General features: G+C 30.7%; 1 protein-coding gene across 2 annotated transcripts in view; it reads left to right on the top strand.

Annotated features, from left to right (window-relative positions):
• Positions 1-2,449: 2,449 nt before the first annotated feature.
• The window catches only part of Rpn5 (regulatory particle non-ATPase 5), a 54,361-nt gene continuing 38,858 nt past the window's right edge, over positions 2,450-17,952 (top strand). Inside the window, exons 1-5 of one of the 2 annotated variants that reach the window (XM_085810863.1) lie at positions 2,450-2,474; positions 2,888-2,995; positions 12,085-12,144; positions 12,435-12,671; positions 13,637-13,741. In XM_085810863.1, the coding sequence (XP_085666989.1) occupies positions 2,891-2,995; positions 12,085-12,144; positions 12,435-12,671; positions 13,637-13,741 (507 nt within the window). In that variant the 5' untranslated portion in view covers positions 2,450-2,474; positions 2,888-2,890. Of the gene's footprint in view, positions 2,475-2,670; positions 2,806-2,887; positions 2,996-12,084; positions 12,145-12,434; positions 12,672-13,636; positions 13,742-17,952 lie in introns of those variants that run through there. The other variant, XM_035363273.2, reaches the window with a different exon arrangement.

Genomic DNA, 17,952 nt, shown 5'->3' on the forward strand with positions numbered 1-17,952 from the left:
TATATTAATGATTTAAAAACAATAGCATTAAAAAAAAGATACCGTTTCTCACCAAATTTCTGTCATATCAGACACTATAGAATACAAAATCCAGTCTTTACTATAAAACTTGATGACACTACTGACATTATAAAAATGTCTCAATTCATCGTTTATCTGAGATACGATTTTGAAGATGACGCAGTAGAATATTTTTTATGTTGTAATATTTGGGAAGGAAAAGCAACTGGAGAGAAGATATTTGAAATTATTAACAGACATTTTGAAACAAATAATCTTACCTAAAGACACTGTGTCGCAGTTTGTACTAATGATGCTGCAGCATTAACAGGTAATTATAAAAGACTAAGAGAATTAATGATGAAAATTGCTCCCCATATAATATTCCATCACTGTATGACACATAGAAAAGCTCTTGTTGCAAATTAATAAAAAATTGCACAAGATGCAATGTTATTACTGCAATTAATTACATTAACAGGCAAGATCCTAAACAGTTATCTCTTTTTAATACCATGTAATGAGATAAGTTCTGTATATGAGACATTATTACCAAAGTCAGTTGGTTTTCCCACAGAAAAATACTGAGACATGTTTTCAATTTGAGAAATATAGTTTACATATTTTTGGAGGAAAAGAAACATACATCAGCAAGTTCATTCATTAATAATGATTAATTAGGAAAACTAAGTTACATAGTAGACATTTTCTAAAAACCTAAGCATTTTAATACTGAGCACCAATATTGAAGCTTTTAAAACTAAGCTAATACTTTGGCAAGGAGAATTGAACAAAAACAACAGAAACATGTTTTTCAGAATTTACTACAGAAAATAATATAGATTTCTTGTTTAAAACAACATATGATAAAACTGACAGAAAATTTTTTGAAAAATTTCCAAATAAGGAATTAGGTTGGATCTATGACCCATTTTGCCTTTGGTATTTTCAATTCCAACGTATTTCTAAATGAAAAAGCACAATTAAATGATATTTTAAGTGGCAGAATACTGTGTGTTCAAGTGAAGTCTCTAACTTGCCAAAAATTTTAGTTATCTATTGGAAAGGAATATGCTAATTTAAAATGAATGAAAGTAAATTATTACGTTTCTTACATAAAATTGTACAATAAACCTTTAGCTTATATTTAAAACTTCTAAAATGCTTATGTTACATTTTTCTGTTATATAAGCATTGAAAGTGGATTTCTCACTGAAATAAAAATAATTTTGCTATTGAATTAACATGGAGAACTTTTTTATTGAAATATTTTTTCTCTGTGACATTAGTTTCATCTACTACAAACTAAAGATTAAAGAAATGTTTTTAAAACATTTTGAATTCGTTGTTATATTGATCTATGAAGCAGTAGATTAGTGAGTTTTTATTACATTACTGACAAATATAGTTTTTTAACAATCAAAAAATTTTCGGCGGAGATAATTATTTGTCAAATATGAATGTGTTTTCAAAGCGGAAATAAATAATAAGTGATAAAAAAAAGAAAAATGAGTTAGAACATTCACATTTCTAACAAAGTAATTTGCTTTGCTTTAATCTTTATAATACAATACATTTTACAATGATAAGGCAAAATACAATGTGGAATGGTTATGCAAAGATTACAATAGTACCTAGAGTATTCAGCACTTCGTATAATCTTATACCAAGATAATACTAATATTAAAGTAAATTTTATCTGAATAAAGTTTTGTGTTCTTATTACAGAAACAGTAAAATTATGCAATTGCATAAACGAATGCACTTTCAGACAATATACTTAATACTGTTTACAAGTTGAAGCCTAAGTTCTGTTTATGCAAGGCCAACTTATACTCAGATATATGAGTATACGTATTTGTAACTTATATATGAGTATAAGTTGGCCTTGGTTTTTGTTACTTCTCGCCCTTCAGCGCATGCTCAAGAATTACCATCCAGGCGAAACTAGTCGATTTGTCCATGACGTCAAAAATTCGAAAAGTGGGGTAGGGTTTGGAAATACGCTTTCCGGTTAGTCAATCCTAGCCATTTTTTCATTTTTAAGATCTAAGTTTGATTTATTATTTTTCCACAAATATTTAAATGTACAATAGGTTATTAATTCTTCAAAAACAAATGAAGATATTCTCAAATCGCATAGAAAAGTAAGGAATACAAAGCAACAAGAAGACAAAATACCTGCTGTTAGAGACAGCAACTTGACGTAAAAGTTGCTGGAGGAGTTTCTCAATTCTGACTCAAAAATTATTGCGATCGAAATAGCAGGGGGTGTTGCTGCAGAGCAATTCGAAGAGCGATTTACTACTACTACATATAGTGAATACTAGAACATATAGTAAATTTGAGTTTCAGAAAGCTCCTTATTCTCTGTATTACGTGAAGAACATTAGTGAAACAAAAAGACGAAAGTAAAGAGCGATTCATGTACGATTTTCCAACTGTTAAAGATAATTTCGGAAATTAATGGAAGAGTAAGAAAAAACTCTACTTAATTTAAATAAAACCTTCAAACTGTAGTGTTTATTAATTAATTATTTCTGATATTTTGAAAATCATTACAGTTATTCATTTTCACAATCTTTGATGTCTAAAAACCATTTTAAATAATAAGAAGTATTCCTACTGAAATTTTCAAATTTTCAATTGTTAGCGTGCTAGTAAAATAATGAAAAGTAAAATAAAAATCATAAAAGTGGAAATAGGCTGACAAAATTTTGTCATGAGTGACGAATTTCGCGCGTTAGCCGAAACCGGTAATTGCAGACGTGCCGATTCATTGTAAAGTTGTTTTTATAATTTTAGGTGAGGTACATGACGATTGTAATTGAGAATTATAATTGAACTCTCATTCTTAATTTGCTAATTATCTTTCTTCTTCTGATAGATCATGGCTACCGAAGGGTTCACTGATTCGGGGCGAATTTTGAAGATGGAAGTTGATTACAGTGCTACTGTGGATGAGAAAATACCAGTGTGTCAGCGTTTGTGTCAGGTAATTGCTTCACCTTCCCTTTTAAATATCGTATAGTTCGTTTTCTGAGTTTTTTTTTTTTTTTTCATATATTTGGAATCAATCAGGCCTTATTTATTGTTTTACTTGGCCGCCAAAATAGGTTAATTTCTGGATAAGTATTTATGCATTATATATTTTCAAAATGGGGGTTACTGTTATTAAATCTCTTAAGTTCAATTTATATAGAATGTAGATGCAATAATTTGCCATTTCAAGAGAACGGAAACTCTGATTTTTTTCTTTCGTTCTGTTGTAGCGACATTCTGTAAAGCACGCATTTAGCAAAAAGTGTAAAGATAGTTTATTTCATTGATTAACTTTCTGATGGGGCATTTATTTTCATATTTAGATAAAGGTAACGATCCTGAACCAGTACAAGTGAAGTATAGTGCATTTGATAAGTTCTTGCTTGCAAATAGTTGTATGCAGTTTCAGATTGTGTACAGTTGTAAGCATCACTGTACAGTTTATGTGTAATGGTTATTCATGGTTTTAACTGTACTGATTACTGCTAAGAATAATGCCAAGCATATTTTATTTTGAAAACCCGCTTGCAATCCAAACAGTTTTATGTCAAATTGGATTTTCTCAAAAGAAATGTGGTAGGATCTTACTTGAGAGGTTGCTTTTCTGTCTGATTTTACACCTTGCACCTTGGATGATTGTAGCAAGATTTGAAGAGAAGATTTAAAGACACTAAAATTCCAGAAAAAGCCTATGATAAAATCAAAGATTTGTTTATGATATTATAACACAGAATAGATGTGTTTTACAAGAGCATTATGACAAATTTTTCTTATTTTGGGGAGAATTTTTGAAAAACAGTGAAAACAGAGTTATTTGAATTGTCTGCTTTTGATCCCATGAGTCTTTTTCATATGTTTCTCATGGGTTTACTTTCTGAGCTAATCTTTAGAATATGGTAACATTTAGTTTGGCGACATTTTGGTAAGGTGATAAAGGTTATTAGCTAGGACTTTAGCAATAATCTGAGAAGTACACAGTTTGAATCACGGATTATTTTGCCTCGGAGAAATAAGAGATCATGAGACATGTAATGTGACATTTTCCGGAAAATTCCGATCATGATTTTAGCTAAAAAGCACTTAGAAACAATTTCACTGCTAAAGTGCAGAATCGCCCACTTATTTGTTTGGCACTTTTTACAAGAGTAAGAAGAATTAGATTTTTGTCAATTTTCTTTGACTTTTTAAGTGAAAATAGGTCGATGTGTACATAGATAAAGTCAAGAGTGTGCGCAATGCCATTTTTGTGCAATTCTGGGATTTTTTTAAAAGTGAAAATAGGTCGACGTGTACACGGATACCGTGTATGTGCAATTCTTAAAAATGCGGCAAGCAGTTTGCGATTCTGCCCGTTCTCCCAATTTTGCACCTAATCTTCGTCATGATTAAGCATTTTTGTTGCATAAAAGTTCTAGTATAAGCGTAAGTCGGCTAGCAGATTGTTGGAAAAAATGTTAAGTAAAAAAAAAAAAAAAAGTCTTTATTTCGTGAAAACAAAATGGCGTCCAAAAAGCAGGTTGCTGTAGCAGGATTGGTCGACAAATTTTTGCAAAAAAAATCCATAAGGTATCATAATCTAAAGTTTTACCATTTTCTGTTTTATTTTTGAGCTTTTCTGTGTTCATAAGCTTGAAAAATTGAAAAAATACTTTTAATCTTGTCATATGAACAAGCATGTGTAGAAAAGAACTTATTAAGTAATAAGATTCATTGGTGAGAGTAGAGTGAAGGGTACACCTTGTATTACTGCAAAGTTGTTGTTTCATTTATTGCCAAGTGGTGGTTTATTTATGGTAGCCTGAGTAGTTGAATGTTATGGAAATCCTATTATGATGTAATCGGTTGCATGATTGTGGTGAATTTGTATGGGCTTGTGCTGTGTGTTGGTTAAGAAGTACATTGCTTGTTTTCGGTTTTAGATGGTAAAATGGCTGAATGTGGTAAGATTCATTTGAAGTTTCTATACGATTTGGAAAGAAAGGGGAAAAGAGTATTACTTGACTGGTGTGTAAATGAAGGTTTACTTAGTAGCCATCATTGAGTGTCCTATTTGTAGGAAGGAAATGTGTATGGTCGGACTGTAACTGCACTATGAAAGATATTTGTGACTCTTATTTTGTGAATTTATATGGTGACGCCAGTATACAGATTCTAGTTGAGATAATTTTAGGAACTTTTTGGATGCTGTTAAGGAATTTTGTTTGACTGAAGATGTGTTAGTTCGTAACTAAGGTAAGTGGATATTTCCTTTGTGTAGTGCAAAGAAGAATTTCCTTTTTTATGTTATTTCATAGTTTGATTTAAAATCTAGTTTATTGAGATTGTATATTTTTTTGTTGACTGCTCCTTTGACTTTTTAAGTGAATATAGTTCGATGTGTACATAGACAAAGTTAAGGGAATGCGCAATGCCTAGTTTGTGCAATTCTCTGATGTTTTTTTAAGTGAAAATAGGTCGACGTGTACATGGATAAAGTCAAGGGAGTGCCAGGGTTCGTAGCGGTCCTTATATTTGAAAATAAAATATAAAGGCCCTTATAGATGCTTACTTTTTCTTTAAAGCACTTATTTTTTTGTTTTTAGTGCTATTTTTTTTTTTTTTAATGAACGTGCTATTTTTCCCCGTACCAAAGCCAAAACTAAATAAACAACTTTTCTTCCTAATATGGAATGTCAGATGGTGAGTCATACTCCTGGAAATAGCTTTGGTTGATCTTTGGATTATGGTAACTTGGCGAAAATTTGGCGACCAACTCTGTTACAGCAACCCTCTATTTTTTTTTTCGCTGAAGACATGTTTCTTTTCTTTTTATTTACTGAACACTTTTTCCAACAATCTACTAGCCGAATTACACTTATGCTAGAAATTTTATGTAACAAAACTGCTTAATCATGACGAATATTAACTGCAAAATTGGGAAAAAGTGCACAATTGCAAACTCCTTGCGCGTTTTTCAGAATAGCACATACACATAAACCATTTACACGTCGTCTTATTTTTACTTAAAAAAACATCCCAGAAGTGCACAAAAATGGCATTGCACACACTCTTAACTTTATCCATCTACACTGCTATTTTCTCATAAATTACAAAAATTTGCACGAAAATGCAAAAAAATTCTGTGAATCTTTAAACTCGGTAAAAAGCACATATATGAAATTACCTGATTGCGAAAAAGTATATACCCTTTCCAAGGATGAACATTTCCATGTATAAAATAAATAAAATATCCAAAAACTTTTACCTCTAAATTATCTATTATATTATAAACATCACCAACGAATTCATACCGCAAACATTACAAATGGTTACAAATACTTAGTGTCAAATATTTAAATTATTTCCATGCACGTTTACTTCAACTGAAACGTATACCAAATTCCTACAAACATAAAATTCACAAAGTAACTATCATTTAATTAAAATATCACTAAACCATGTACACGTCGACTTATTTTTACTTAAAAAAACATCCCAGAATTGCACAAAAATGGCATTGCGCACACTCTTCACTATATCCATGTACACTGCTTTTTTCTCATAAATTAGAAAAATTTCACGAAAATGCATGAAAATTTTGTGAATCTTTAAATCCGGTAAAAAGAACATATATGAAATTACCTGATCGCGAAAAAGTATATACCCTTTCCAAAGATGAACATTTCCACGTATAAAATAAATAAAATATCCAAAAACTTTTACCTCTAAATTATCTATTATATTATTAACGTCACCAACGAATTCATACTGCAAACATTACAAATGGTTACAAATACTTAGTGTCAAATATTTAAATTATTTCCATGTACGTTTACTTCAACTGAAACGTATACCAAATTCCTACAAACATAAAATTCACAAAATAACTATCATTTAATTAAAATATAATTAAATTCAAAAACACTACTTAAAATATAAATAAGCACATACATTAAGTTAATAAAAATTAGCTTACAATCCTAATTACTTTAAACTAAATCATTGCTAATAACAATTTTCCAATAATACCATATTACTTTATTTACTCCTTAAATTTAGAACAATGCATAAAAATAATATCCTCAAATAATTAAAAATACTAACTTACCCAATCTTCTTCAGAATCTTGATTATGTGGCCGATAAACTTTTCTTATTTCCTCCGCTAAATAAAAAGCAAGCGTATGTACGCCTGTTTCAGGATCTTTAAAATCATACTTTAAGTTTCATACTTTTGAGTTTAAATCATACTTTTAAGTTTATCATACTTACTTTTTTAATCATACTTTAATCATACTTTAAAATCATAGTTCACAGCAAGGTACCAGGTAAAATAAATAACTTAATAAAACATCTTTACTTCTATCTCACACAACCTTAAAAAAACACTTATTACTACCCCTTTCAATCCCACTAAATACCCATTTCGAATTCACTTTAGTTAGGGCCATGGGATCCAAAAATTAACCAACACTGTTTCACACAACACAGAATAAAGCTAAATACAAAATTTCCAGATTTTTTCCAGATTTCCCGCCTTTTCCGATTAAAGAACTGTAATTCGTCAATTAATGTCACATGACATGTCTCATGGTCTCTCATTTCCCTCACACAAAATAAAGCGTAATCGGAACTGAGTACTTCTCACATTATTACTAAAGTCCTAGGTAGTAACCTTTATCACCTCCAAAATGTCGCCAAACTACCAGTTACCATATTCCAAAGATCAGCCATAGCTGTTCCCCCTTTCTCTGCATTAACATAACCTTTGGTGTGCACGAAGAGTACGGACAGGTGCCTGTCGTTCTATTGGTCAAAGAATTGCGAAAGCAATAGAAAATTCCGCTGCATTCGGCATCTTCCCACCCAAATACTACACACGTTTGAATTTCTATCAAGATCTTAAAAATATTTGCATTCTCATTCTGCTTGGTCAGTTCATATTCGTGTTTATTATGATCATTATGCTTATATTATGAGCATATGTATGAATGTTTATAACATAGTTGCAGTAACTGCTGAAGTATAGTAAACTTCCAAAAATGGTTGTGTTTTAACACAGATTAGCTTTCTAAGGAATAATATTCGGGATGGCTTAAATAAAGGGAAATAAAAGTAATCGAATTACTTTTATTTCCTTAATAAAAGTAATCGAATTAATTTATTGGCTTAAATAAAAGTAATCGAATAGTCAAAATAGTTTCATTTTTTTGGCCAATACATTATACAGTACGAAGGTTGGGAGGTCTCCCCTTTCTCCGCAAAATCTTGAATATTGAAACTGTTACAGTTCACTGCGAAACAAGCAACGTACCTTTTTTGGTGGGTGTCACTTTCCAATTTAGATTGAATAGGACTAAAAGTTCTGCAGTCTACCAACCCAAGCGAAGAATGATTCTATTCCGGAAATTTAATGCGGTCTGTTGAAAATTAGAATGAAAAGCACTCCAGTTATTTAGTTCTTTTTTCTCCCAATACTGGCAGTTGTTGATTCCGATTGCGTAATATCACGTAGGGAAGAATTACGGTGCACGTATTGTGCAATAACGTTTGCGATATTTTGCAGAGATAATTAATTTTGATGTTCAGTTCGAGATTTGTTTATGAGCTCTTAAAAGAGTTTTACTGTGCTTGCTAAGCGGAATATTTTTTAGTTCGGTTGGTTTATTTTTATATGATGCACATATTGAAATGTCAAAAGGATTTATTACTGTCAAAGATGACTGCATGAAGCAAATTTCTGTCTTCTGATTTCAGAAATGTTCCTCTTTTTTACTTAAATTACTTTGCTTGCAATATCTGTTAAGAGAAAAACTGATATACAATGAAAATTTAGAAAATGTTCAGAATTTAGATTTAAATTATTTAAATATCAATACGAGTGAAAAAATAAATTGTATTTTTTATTAGGATCCAAGCGAATACAATAAATATGCCTTATTATTTATTTATTTTCTCTATTATGAGCTGAAATTTCATCATTAAATCTTGTAATATAGTTTTTTTTCTCCTCATTGTAAACTAGTTCTGTAAATTGAACTATTATTTAAAATTAAAAATGAGAAAAAAAAAAAAAAAAAAAGAAATTATTTTCTATGGTTGAGGTAATGCATTTTCTCTCTTAATAAGTACTTCATTTCTCATATTTTAAAGTACAAGTCTAATTTTTAAGGTTATGCAGTTGTGTATGATGTAATTAGGAATTTTTTTTTTCTTAAAATTTTTCACATTTTTTTTTTCTTAAAATGTGCTTGAAAAGTGCTTATAGGTGCTTATTTTTTTAACTAAAATGTGGCTATGAACTTTGAGTGCTCAATGCCAAGTTTGTGCAATTCCGGATTTTTTTTTTTGAAGTGAAAATAGGTCGATGTGTACACGGATACCAAGTTTGTGCAAATTTTTTTTGATGTTATTTTGTCTTTGTGTAGCTACACATTGCCGCTACAGAAATCGCCGCTACACAAGCCAAAGTAACAAGTCAAAGAATTGCAAACTCGGTATCCATATACCGCTAAAAATCGGCCATTTTCGCCAAGGGGTACCCGTAAATATACTTTTACCGATTCATTTTATATATATTATTTTTTAAAGTTTTCTGAATTATTCTCAAAAATTTATATTAAGGAAATTTAGTAGCATCTGTACATTATGAACACATGCAGTCTTTAACCCATTGAATACTGCAATAATTTCACATGGCTTGCCTGTCTGGCCAACATGAATTTCTCATTGTGCGTTGAATATTTTGGTGAAATGTTAATTGCAACGGAGAAGTGAATGAACTTATCAACTTTAACTGCATCATGAACTTAAAAAAAATTTTGCGTTTCATTTCCATGTAATGTTTCAATACAGCACATTGCAAAATGCACACGTAATATTTAAGTGTACATTTTATATACCGTCAAAAGTCTTGAATCCGGATGTCCATAATCCGGAATGATCTATAATCCGGATCTCAAAGCTACACACTTTCTGCACATGCGTAAACATGTGTGTTTACGCATGCGCATAATACCTTTACGCATGCGCGTTTAATGTATAACGGACAGTATAAGCTAAGCTAAAATTATCTAATTATCTATTTCAGTTAATGTTGCAGATTGCATTGTTCCATAATCTTCTAGTTGGATCCAGCTTATTATTTTTTGCAGACTGTTAGAGCAGTTTTATAAAAGTAAGCTTGAACTTTCGATTATGCCAAAAAAAGAATTTCCGATTTTGGAGCTGCCAAAGGATCTACAAAGTGAAAGCATGCTTATGTCCATCAAACAAAAAGTGGAATTGCTGCAAAAAATGGATAAAGGCATATCCTTTGTTTCTCTAACCATTCCAAAATCTGTTTATCAATTTCACGCTGCTCTGCCGGGGGGGGATGTTAAGGCACGAATGAACTGGAAGTTGATCTGTCAGCACTATCCTTATATTCAGAGCAGATGTTTTTATATTATTCGGCTTATAATTCCTTACTAAATGTAGTATTTCATCTCGATGTACTCCGTCTTTGATATGATTTAAATAAAATTCCTCGTCATTATAAATATCACGAATACAGATCAAATAGTTTTCTGGTTGCAATTTTCTAATTTCGACTATGCGTAATGTATGCTTTACGCATGCGCGCATTGAAAGAAATGTTTAATAAAGTAAACAAATAAATATTAAGCTTTTTTTTTGTAAATTTTGATACCCTTTAGATCATAATTGCTCTTATTTCATAAATTATGGTTTCATATTTTTAATTTTATAATTTCTGTATGCCATCTTACCAGATTTAAATTGATGATCTATAATCCGGAAAAGCCAATAATCCGGAATTCCCGAAGTCCCGACGAGTCCGGATTAAAGACTTTTGATTATATATAATTAAAATTATTTATGTATGTTATTTATTACATTAATTTCTTCACACCATTTTAGTAAGGATTCTAATATTAAAAAATTAAAAAGATTAAAAATTACTCGTATTATGTGTTTCTAGTAATCTTTGCCGGTCACTGGTAATCTTTGTATCTTTTGTTAAAAACATTCGACATATTAAGAACAACAAAAATCTTTTAACAAATGATTAAGAAATAATGAAGAAAAATTTTTTGAGGAAGCAATTACATAACAAGAAAGAAAAGTGTTTTTCCAAGGCATATTGTTGAAGATGTTAACAAATTAGCAGATTAAAGTAGGAATGTTGATATGTTTATTTAAGTAAATGGACTTTGAAAAGTGCTAAAGAGAAAGAAATAGATAAAAATTAACTAAAATACCCTGAAACATTTCAAATTAAAAGGATATAACTATTTTGTTGTATTAGGTACATTTTGTAGCTTGTAATGTATGATTGTTCTAATATTTTTTTCAAGTCCATATAATAAAATTATACATGTAATTAATTATCTGCTGCTTTAAACTGTAAAACTTCCTTAGACTGGGATTTTTAAGAGTGCTTTTCTTTTAGCAAATACTTTAAAAAGTAAGGAATTTTTTATTAATGAATGTTTAAATCTTCTATAAAATATGTGTTACAAGTGTAAACTGCAAATTGAATATATATATATATTATTAAAGTACAATTTTTAGCTATTATATTCTTAGTAAATGTGTTAATGTTAATTAAGTGAAAAATTGTAGGGAGTTTTATTTTCAAATTTGTTTTACAGTTCTGTTAAATCTTAGATTATCTTTAATTATAATGCAGCCTACTTGTACTTTTGTTTTATTTCTAGGATGATGTTACAAAAGTGAGGCCTGCATAGATAATTACTTTTAAGTTATTTAATTTCCATTTGCTGAAAGATTCTTCTGCCCTTTTCTTTAAAAGTTTAAAAAATTCTTGATTTCTATGCACAGAAATGTGTACAAACCTTATGAGTTATATTGTATTAAATTAACAGTAGCTCTTTTGAAATAAGTTGTGAATTTCTCTCAGTGTATACAAATATCATCAATATAAAATTTTTACGGTCACATACTTTTAAAATAGATGTTGTGCATCATGTTTGCCATCATTGTTCATTTATTTATTATTTTATTTTTTATTTAAATTCATGTATTTATTTTTGTGTCATAGGAAGGCAAACTTTCTGAAGCACTGGACATTTTGATGTCTCTTGAAAAACAAACTAGAACTGTAAGTGTACTCATTAATCGTTTGTGTATATTTTATTTGCTGTTTAGTGTAGATTTCTAATTTATATATTATGCTTATATTACTGGCATGTGTGCATTAATAGTATAAGATTGATAGTTTTGTGAATGTATTCGATATGCAAATATCCACTGTAAAATTAAGCCCGGAACTATAAGAATTACTTTTAGATATAAAATTGAGTGCTGAATCTTTATATTAGAATGATTATAGTTTTTATAATTATATGATAATTTTTCTGTGTTGGGTTAATTTTTATTTTAATATTTCAGGGTGCTGATACACATTCATGTGGACGAGTTTTAGTTGCTATTGTAAGATTATGCTTTGAAACAAAGAACTACCAAGCGTTAAATGAGCATATAGTTTTGTTAACAAAAAGGCGTAGTCAGATCAAACAAGCAGTTACAAAGATGATTCAGGAGTGTTGTTCATATGTTGATCAGATGCCAGATAAAAAGACAAAACTGGAACTTATTGATACTTTACGAACTGTAACTGCTGGAAAAGTATGTTTCTATCTTAGCAGTCTTTTCTTTATCAGTTTTCAAATACCAAATTATATTTCTGTTTGGAGGAATATATTTTATTTAATTTACAATGTGATTGACTTTTTAATAGTAATATAATGCATTAAGTTTCTTTTTGCTGCATCTAAAATAAATATTATAAGAAATCCTTTTTCATTTGTTTGAAACATATTAATTATTAATGGTGATTTGCTTAAAATTTAAATGGGTTTGAATTTAAAGTTTGCCTTTTAAGCTTTTGAGTATTCAAATATAGTAGTTTAGCTATTTTTGGGATATTTGTTTCAATAACGAAAGATTTTATTGCCAGAATAACATTATGTCAGAAGTTTGTGCAGTGGCACATTGCATTTTGCAATGCAGCTAGATTTGCAAATGTTCACCTTGACAGCCATTTATGAGAATGTCAAATGTGGCATGATACTGCACGGTGAAAGAGGGTTAATCTGCTATTCCTGCTATGTGATATGGAATAACTTTTTAAATAGCCATTAACCTCCGCTAATCTCTATATATTGTGACTTCATGTAAAACTGCAACCATTCTAATAATAAAATGCTTTGTTATTAATTTAAAAAAATTGTCTTTTTTTTTTTTTTTTTTTGCATTTATATGGAAATTGCATCGTGCTACTGTTTGTACTTTTTGAATTATTGAGTTTTTACCTTTTCTGTTACTTATGCATCATGCTATGGTTTATAATTAATATTTAATTTATGGCAAATGTTTTTTTTTTGCTTTGTATTTATTTATACATGAACTAAAAATGTACTTTTTTTTTTGTTTTTGTTTTTTTTTGAAGTGAGTAGGCTTGGAGAATACTCCCTCATTATAAAGCAGCTCTTTTAACAGTTTTTCAGCTTTATGTACCTATGAAATAATTACTTTTAATTAGTGTTTGTATCTAGTAATTCTCACTTTACTCCATAATTTGTTATTTACAGATATATGTTGAAGTTGAAAGAGCCAGGTTAACTCATAAGTTAGCTAGAATGAAGGAGGAAGAAGGTAAAATTGATGAAGCTGCCAAAATTCTTCAAGAATTGCAGGTATTTTTTTTATACAGTCAAAAGTCGTTAATTCGGACACCCATAATCAGGACCTCAAAGCTACAAACTTTCTGCGTGTGCGTCGCGTTGATGCATGCGCATAGGCGTTTACTTGCGCACGTAAGACCTTTACGGCTGCGAATATGCTTGTGCGCATGCTCATAAAACGTTTACGCATGCACGTTTAATGTATAACGGACAGTGTAAGCTAAGCTAAAATTATCTAATTCAGTTAATGTTGCAGATTGCGTTGTTCCTTAATCTTCGAATTGGATCCGGCTTATTATTTTTTGCAGACTGTTAGAGCAATTTTATAAAAGTAAGCTTAAACTTTCGATTATATCAAATAGAATTTCCGATATATATTTGTTAATATGTAATTATCTAAAGTGAAAGTATGTTTTGAAATTCGAAATCTGTTTATTAATTTCACGTTGCTCGGTGGGGGGAATGCCGCAGCGCGCAATGAATTGGAAGTTGATCTGTTAGCACTATCCTTATCTTCAGGGCAGATGTTTTTATCTTATGTGGCTTATAATTCCTTACCAAATGTAGTATTTCATCTCGATGTACTCCGTCTTTGATATGATTTAAATCAAATTCCTCGTCATTATAATTCGCTTCCGATAGTGAAGAAAGTGACACAGAGGTTATTGAAAATGAAAAAATTTCGATTGAGAAATTAGTCGGTATTCTCGACACAGCAATTATAGGACTTGAACAGCGGAACTTTGTAACTAAACAAGAAATTATGTCTGTTTAATAGAATTAAAGAGAAAGTATTATCACATGAAACGAAGCAACTTAAACAACTTACATTGAAAGAAATGTTTAATAAAGTAAACAAATAAATGTTAAGCTTTTTCTTTTTGTAAATTTTGTTACCCTTTAGATCATAATTGTTCTTTATTTCATAAATTACGGTTTCATATTTTTAATTTTGTAATTTCTGCATGCCATCTTACCAGATTTAAACTGATGATCTGTAATCCGGAAAAATCGATAATCCGGAATCGCCGAAGTCCCGACGAGTCCAGATTAATGACTTTTGACTGTATTTTAAGAAAAAGTTATCTTCACCTTCTAAATTATGAAGATGTAATTTTGTTTGTTTTTGAATACATGATTGTCCAGTGCGTGTTATTAATATGAGATATTAAGAACATATTTTCTTGTTAGTTATCTAATTGCATCTCATGCACACACTATTGAAATGGAAATGCAAAAACAATTTCCCTCACCAAACAATGCATTAATATCCTACCCTTTAAAAATGATCCAAGCATTGAAGATAATGTTAAAATTGTTATTAAAATTTTATATCACCTACATATACAGTAGAGTCCCGAAAACCAGCGTAATGTGGACCGAAGGGTGGCCGAGTTTGTGAAAATGCCAGGTTATCGGGAAAGGTTTTAAAAAGGAATAAATACGAGTGTTTCCTCAGAAAATACACTGCTTATATATATTAGTTGCTTGAAAATACAACGGTTTACAAAGATTGCAGTACTCTAACTCAAACTTAAACTACACAAATACCCTTAAACAAAGGAAGAGTACCTACTTCATGAAGGCATAGAACCTTTATTAATAAAAATTGATGAATACATTGTGTACAGTAATTTACCCGATAAGAGAGATCTAAAAAAAAAAAAAAAAAAAAAATGCTTTATGAAGGCATAAAGCTGTCTATAATAAAAATTAACTAGTTGACTTTAAAAAAACTGGCTATTTTTTTTTAAAGAAATGTGCAGTGCCCTCTTGTTTTCTGTATTGCACTCTGAATTTTGCTCCTTAATCACAAAGACAACGAAGGAACAGTGAGTCTGTTACTGATGCATCTTGTTCAAAATACTGAAGGGCGGTTTCTACAGGCTTAACGTTCCCTCTGGGGTTTATCTGAGCTAATGGAGTCAGTTTCATGTCTCGACTGGCTCCGCTATGCCTGCAATTCAGGTTTTTCAACTTGCTGCCCTATGGGGAAAACTGGTTTTGAAGATGGATTGGCTATGTCAGTTGTCTCCGTTAGCTCATATAAACTCCAGTGGGAATAGCCCTTTAGTCCTCCACTATGTGATATTTTAGGGGCTTGTACGGTGGAATCCTCAACGTCGTCATCATTTTCTGACATTTCTTCATTAACTGTGATAGCAGCAATAATTTCTACATCAGATATAATGTCTTGCTCGGTATCGTTCTAGAACCACTGTTCGATGCCATTTTCATACATCCAGAAACACTTTTCAGGAAGTTTACATTTTCTGCATCATCATGTTCATTTCATTTAACTCATTTCCCTCGTGATCGAGGTGTTTTTGCCAGGAACGAAATAGTGTTGATGATTCTGTCTCGTTCCAAGCGTCTGCCCGCCATCCATCTAGCAACATTCAATAGTTAATTTTCTTTAAGCTCTGGATAAGACATTGATCATCATCATTTGCAGAAAGAGAGGAAGATAACACCTTATGCCTGTGTCTTCTCTTGAGACTAACCAGAACTCCTTAGTCCATTGGTTGGCGGAACGCTATGACATTGGGTGGTAAAAAAATTGCTAATATGACCCTATTTTGTAACTCTGATGCATCGTCCAAAATCAGAATAGCCTTCCATAGCGGCAGGTTTTTAGATTTTAAAAATTGCTGAACCGATGGAACAAATACTTCATGGAACCATTCATTGAAAATTGCACAACTCATCCAGGCATTTATCTGGTTTAGGTACCAAACAGAAAATTTATTCATTTCATTGTGATTTCTTTGATTTTCATATGATACCAAGTTTTAATTTATGGTTACCTGCTGCATTAGTGCATGCTAGGATTGTTACTCTCTCCTTGCTCCTTTTAACCCATATTTTACCATTGTCCTATATACAGGACAGTACATATTTGATGGCTGAATAACAAAAAAAAAAAAAAAAAATGTTTAAACTATTTTTTTCACACTATATTATTACAATAAAGCTGCTTGTTATATTAACTGTTTATGTTTTAATTTTTATTTTTACAAATCTGTTTTTTTTTTTTTTTTTTTAAACAAACAAGAAGGACTAAATTTGATTTTTTGCACTTGATTTTTGAATGCATAAAAAAAAAAGGTAAAATAAAAAAGTGTGATTTTATTTTAAATAAAATAGGTCTCCATTAATGTGAATGACAAAAAATCCGAAAGAAAAATATATTATAGATCCTTATTTTGCAATCCTTTTTATAGCATCCTATATATAGGACAATGGTAAAATCCGCTATTGTATGACACTAAAACATAACACGGCTTTGGAGTGAAATGGTTTCATCCTTGCTGTAAAATGTAGCGATCAACTATTTCTTGTCCCGAGTCCTCTTTTGTAAATGTAAATATGTATATTTAGCATCTGAAAGCCATTTCATACTTTTGTGAATTGAAAGAAATTTAATTAAAATAGAATGAAAATTAATTAATTGAAAGAAATTTACTTTTGTGAATGCTTATTTTGTAAGATATATTCATTTTACGCATCCAAAATGAGTTGAAAATTTATAATAGCTGAAGAAGCTTTGAAATATTTTACGATATTAGATAATGAAGATTCTGAGCCGGAAATGGCAATAATACCACCTGATCCAGATGCAGACAGTGATAATGAAGAAATAAACTATGACTGCACTAAGACTAGACACAGCCAAGCTATCTGTGATGAAAATGCAGCAGGAACTATAGAAAAAGCAGTAACTGTGGAAATTTTATTAGGAAATGAAGATGATGAAGTATGTGTACTAAAACTAGATTGGAAAGATTGCGTTCCTAAATATTCACGTGCTCTAGAAATATTTTCTCAAGATTCTAGTTAGTCCATTACTGATTTAGTTTCTGGAAAATATCCTACAGAACTCTTTGAATATATCGCTGAAAAAATGATAGACAAAGCTGTTATTAAGACCACCAGTGGCCAAGCGGTAAAAGCCACTGAACACTGGTAGTTCGGTCCAGGGTTTGAATCCCGGCGAACGGGCTGCCTGCATGGGCATTTTTTTGGTTTTCCACATGTGTAACATGGATACGAGACAGTTTCCCTTAAAAAAACCTCCACAGGGCATCACTCCCTTTCCATATAGTGCCTAAGGGCGGAGCAAGTAATAAGTAAAAAAAGAAGCTGTTATTGAGAATAGCAAGATACATTGGGCAGAAAAATTAATCATAATTTTTCAGTGACAAAACAAGAACACAAGCAAT

This window comes from Stegodyphus dumicola, chromosome 2, assembly GCF_044657685.1.
Source record: "Stegodyphus dumicola isolate Sdum_Otavi_A_Nest chromosome 2, ASM4465768v1".
In the NCBI taxonomy this organism is placed as follows: domain Eukaryota; kingdom Metazoa; phylum Arthropoda; class Arachnida; order Araneae; family Eresidae; genus Stegodyphus; species Stegodyphus dumicola.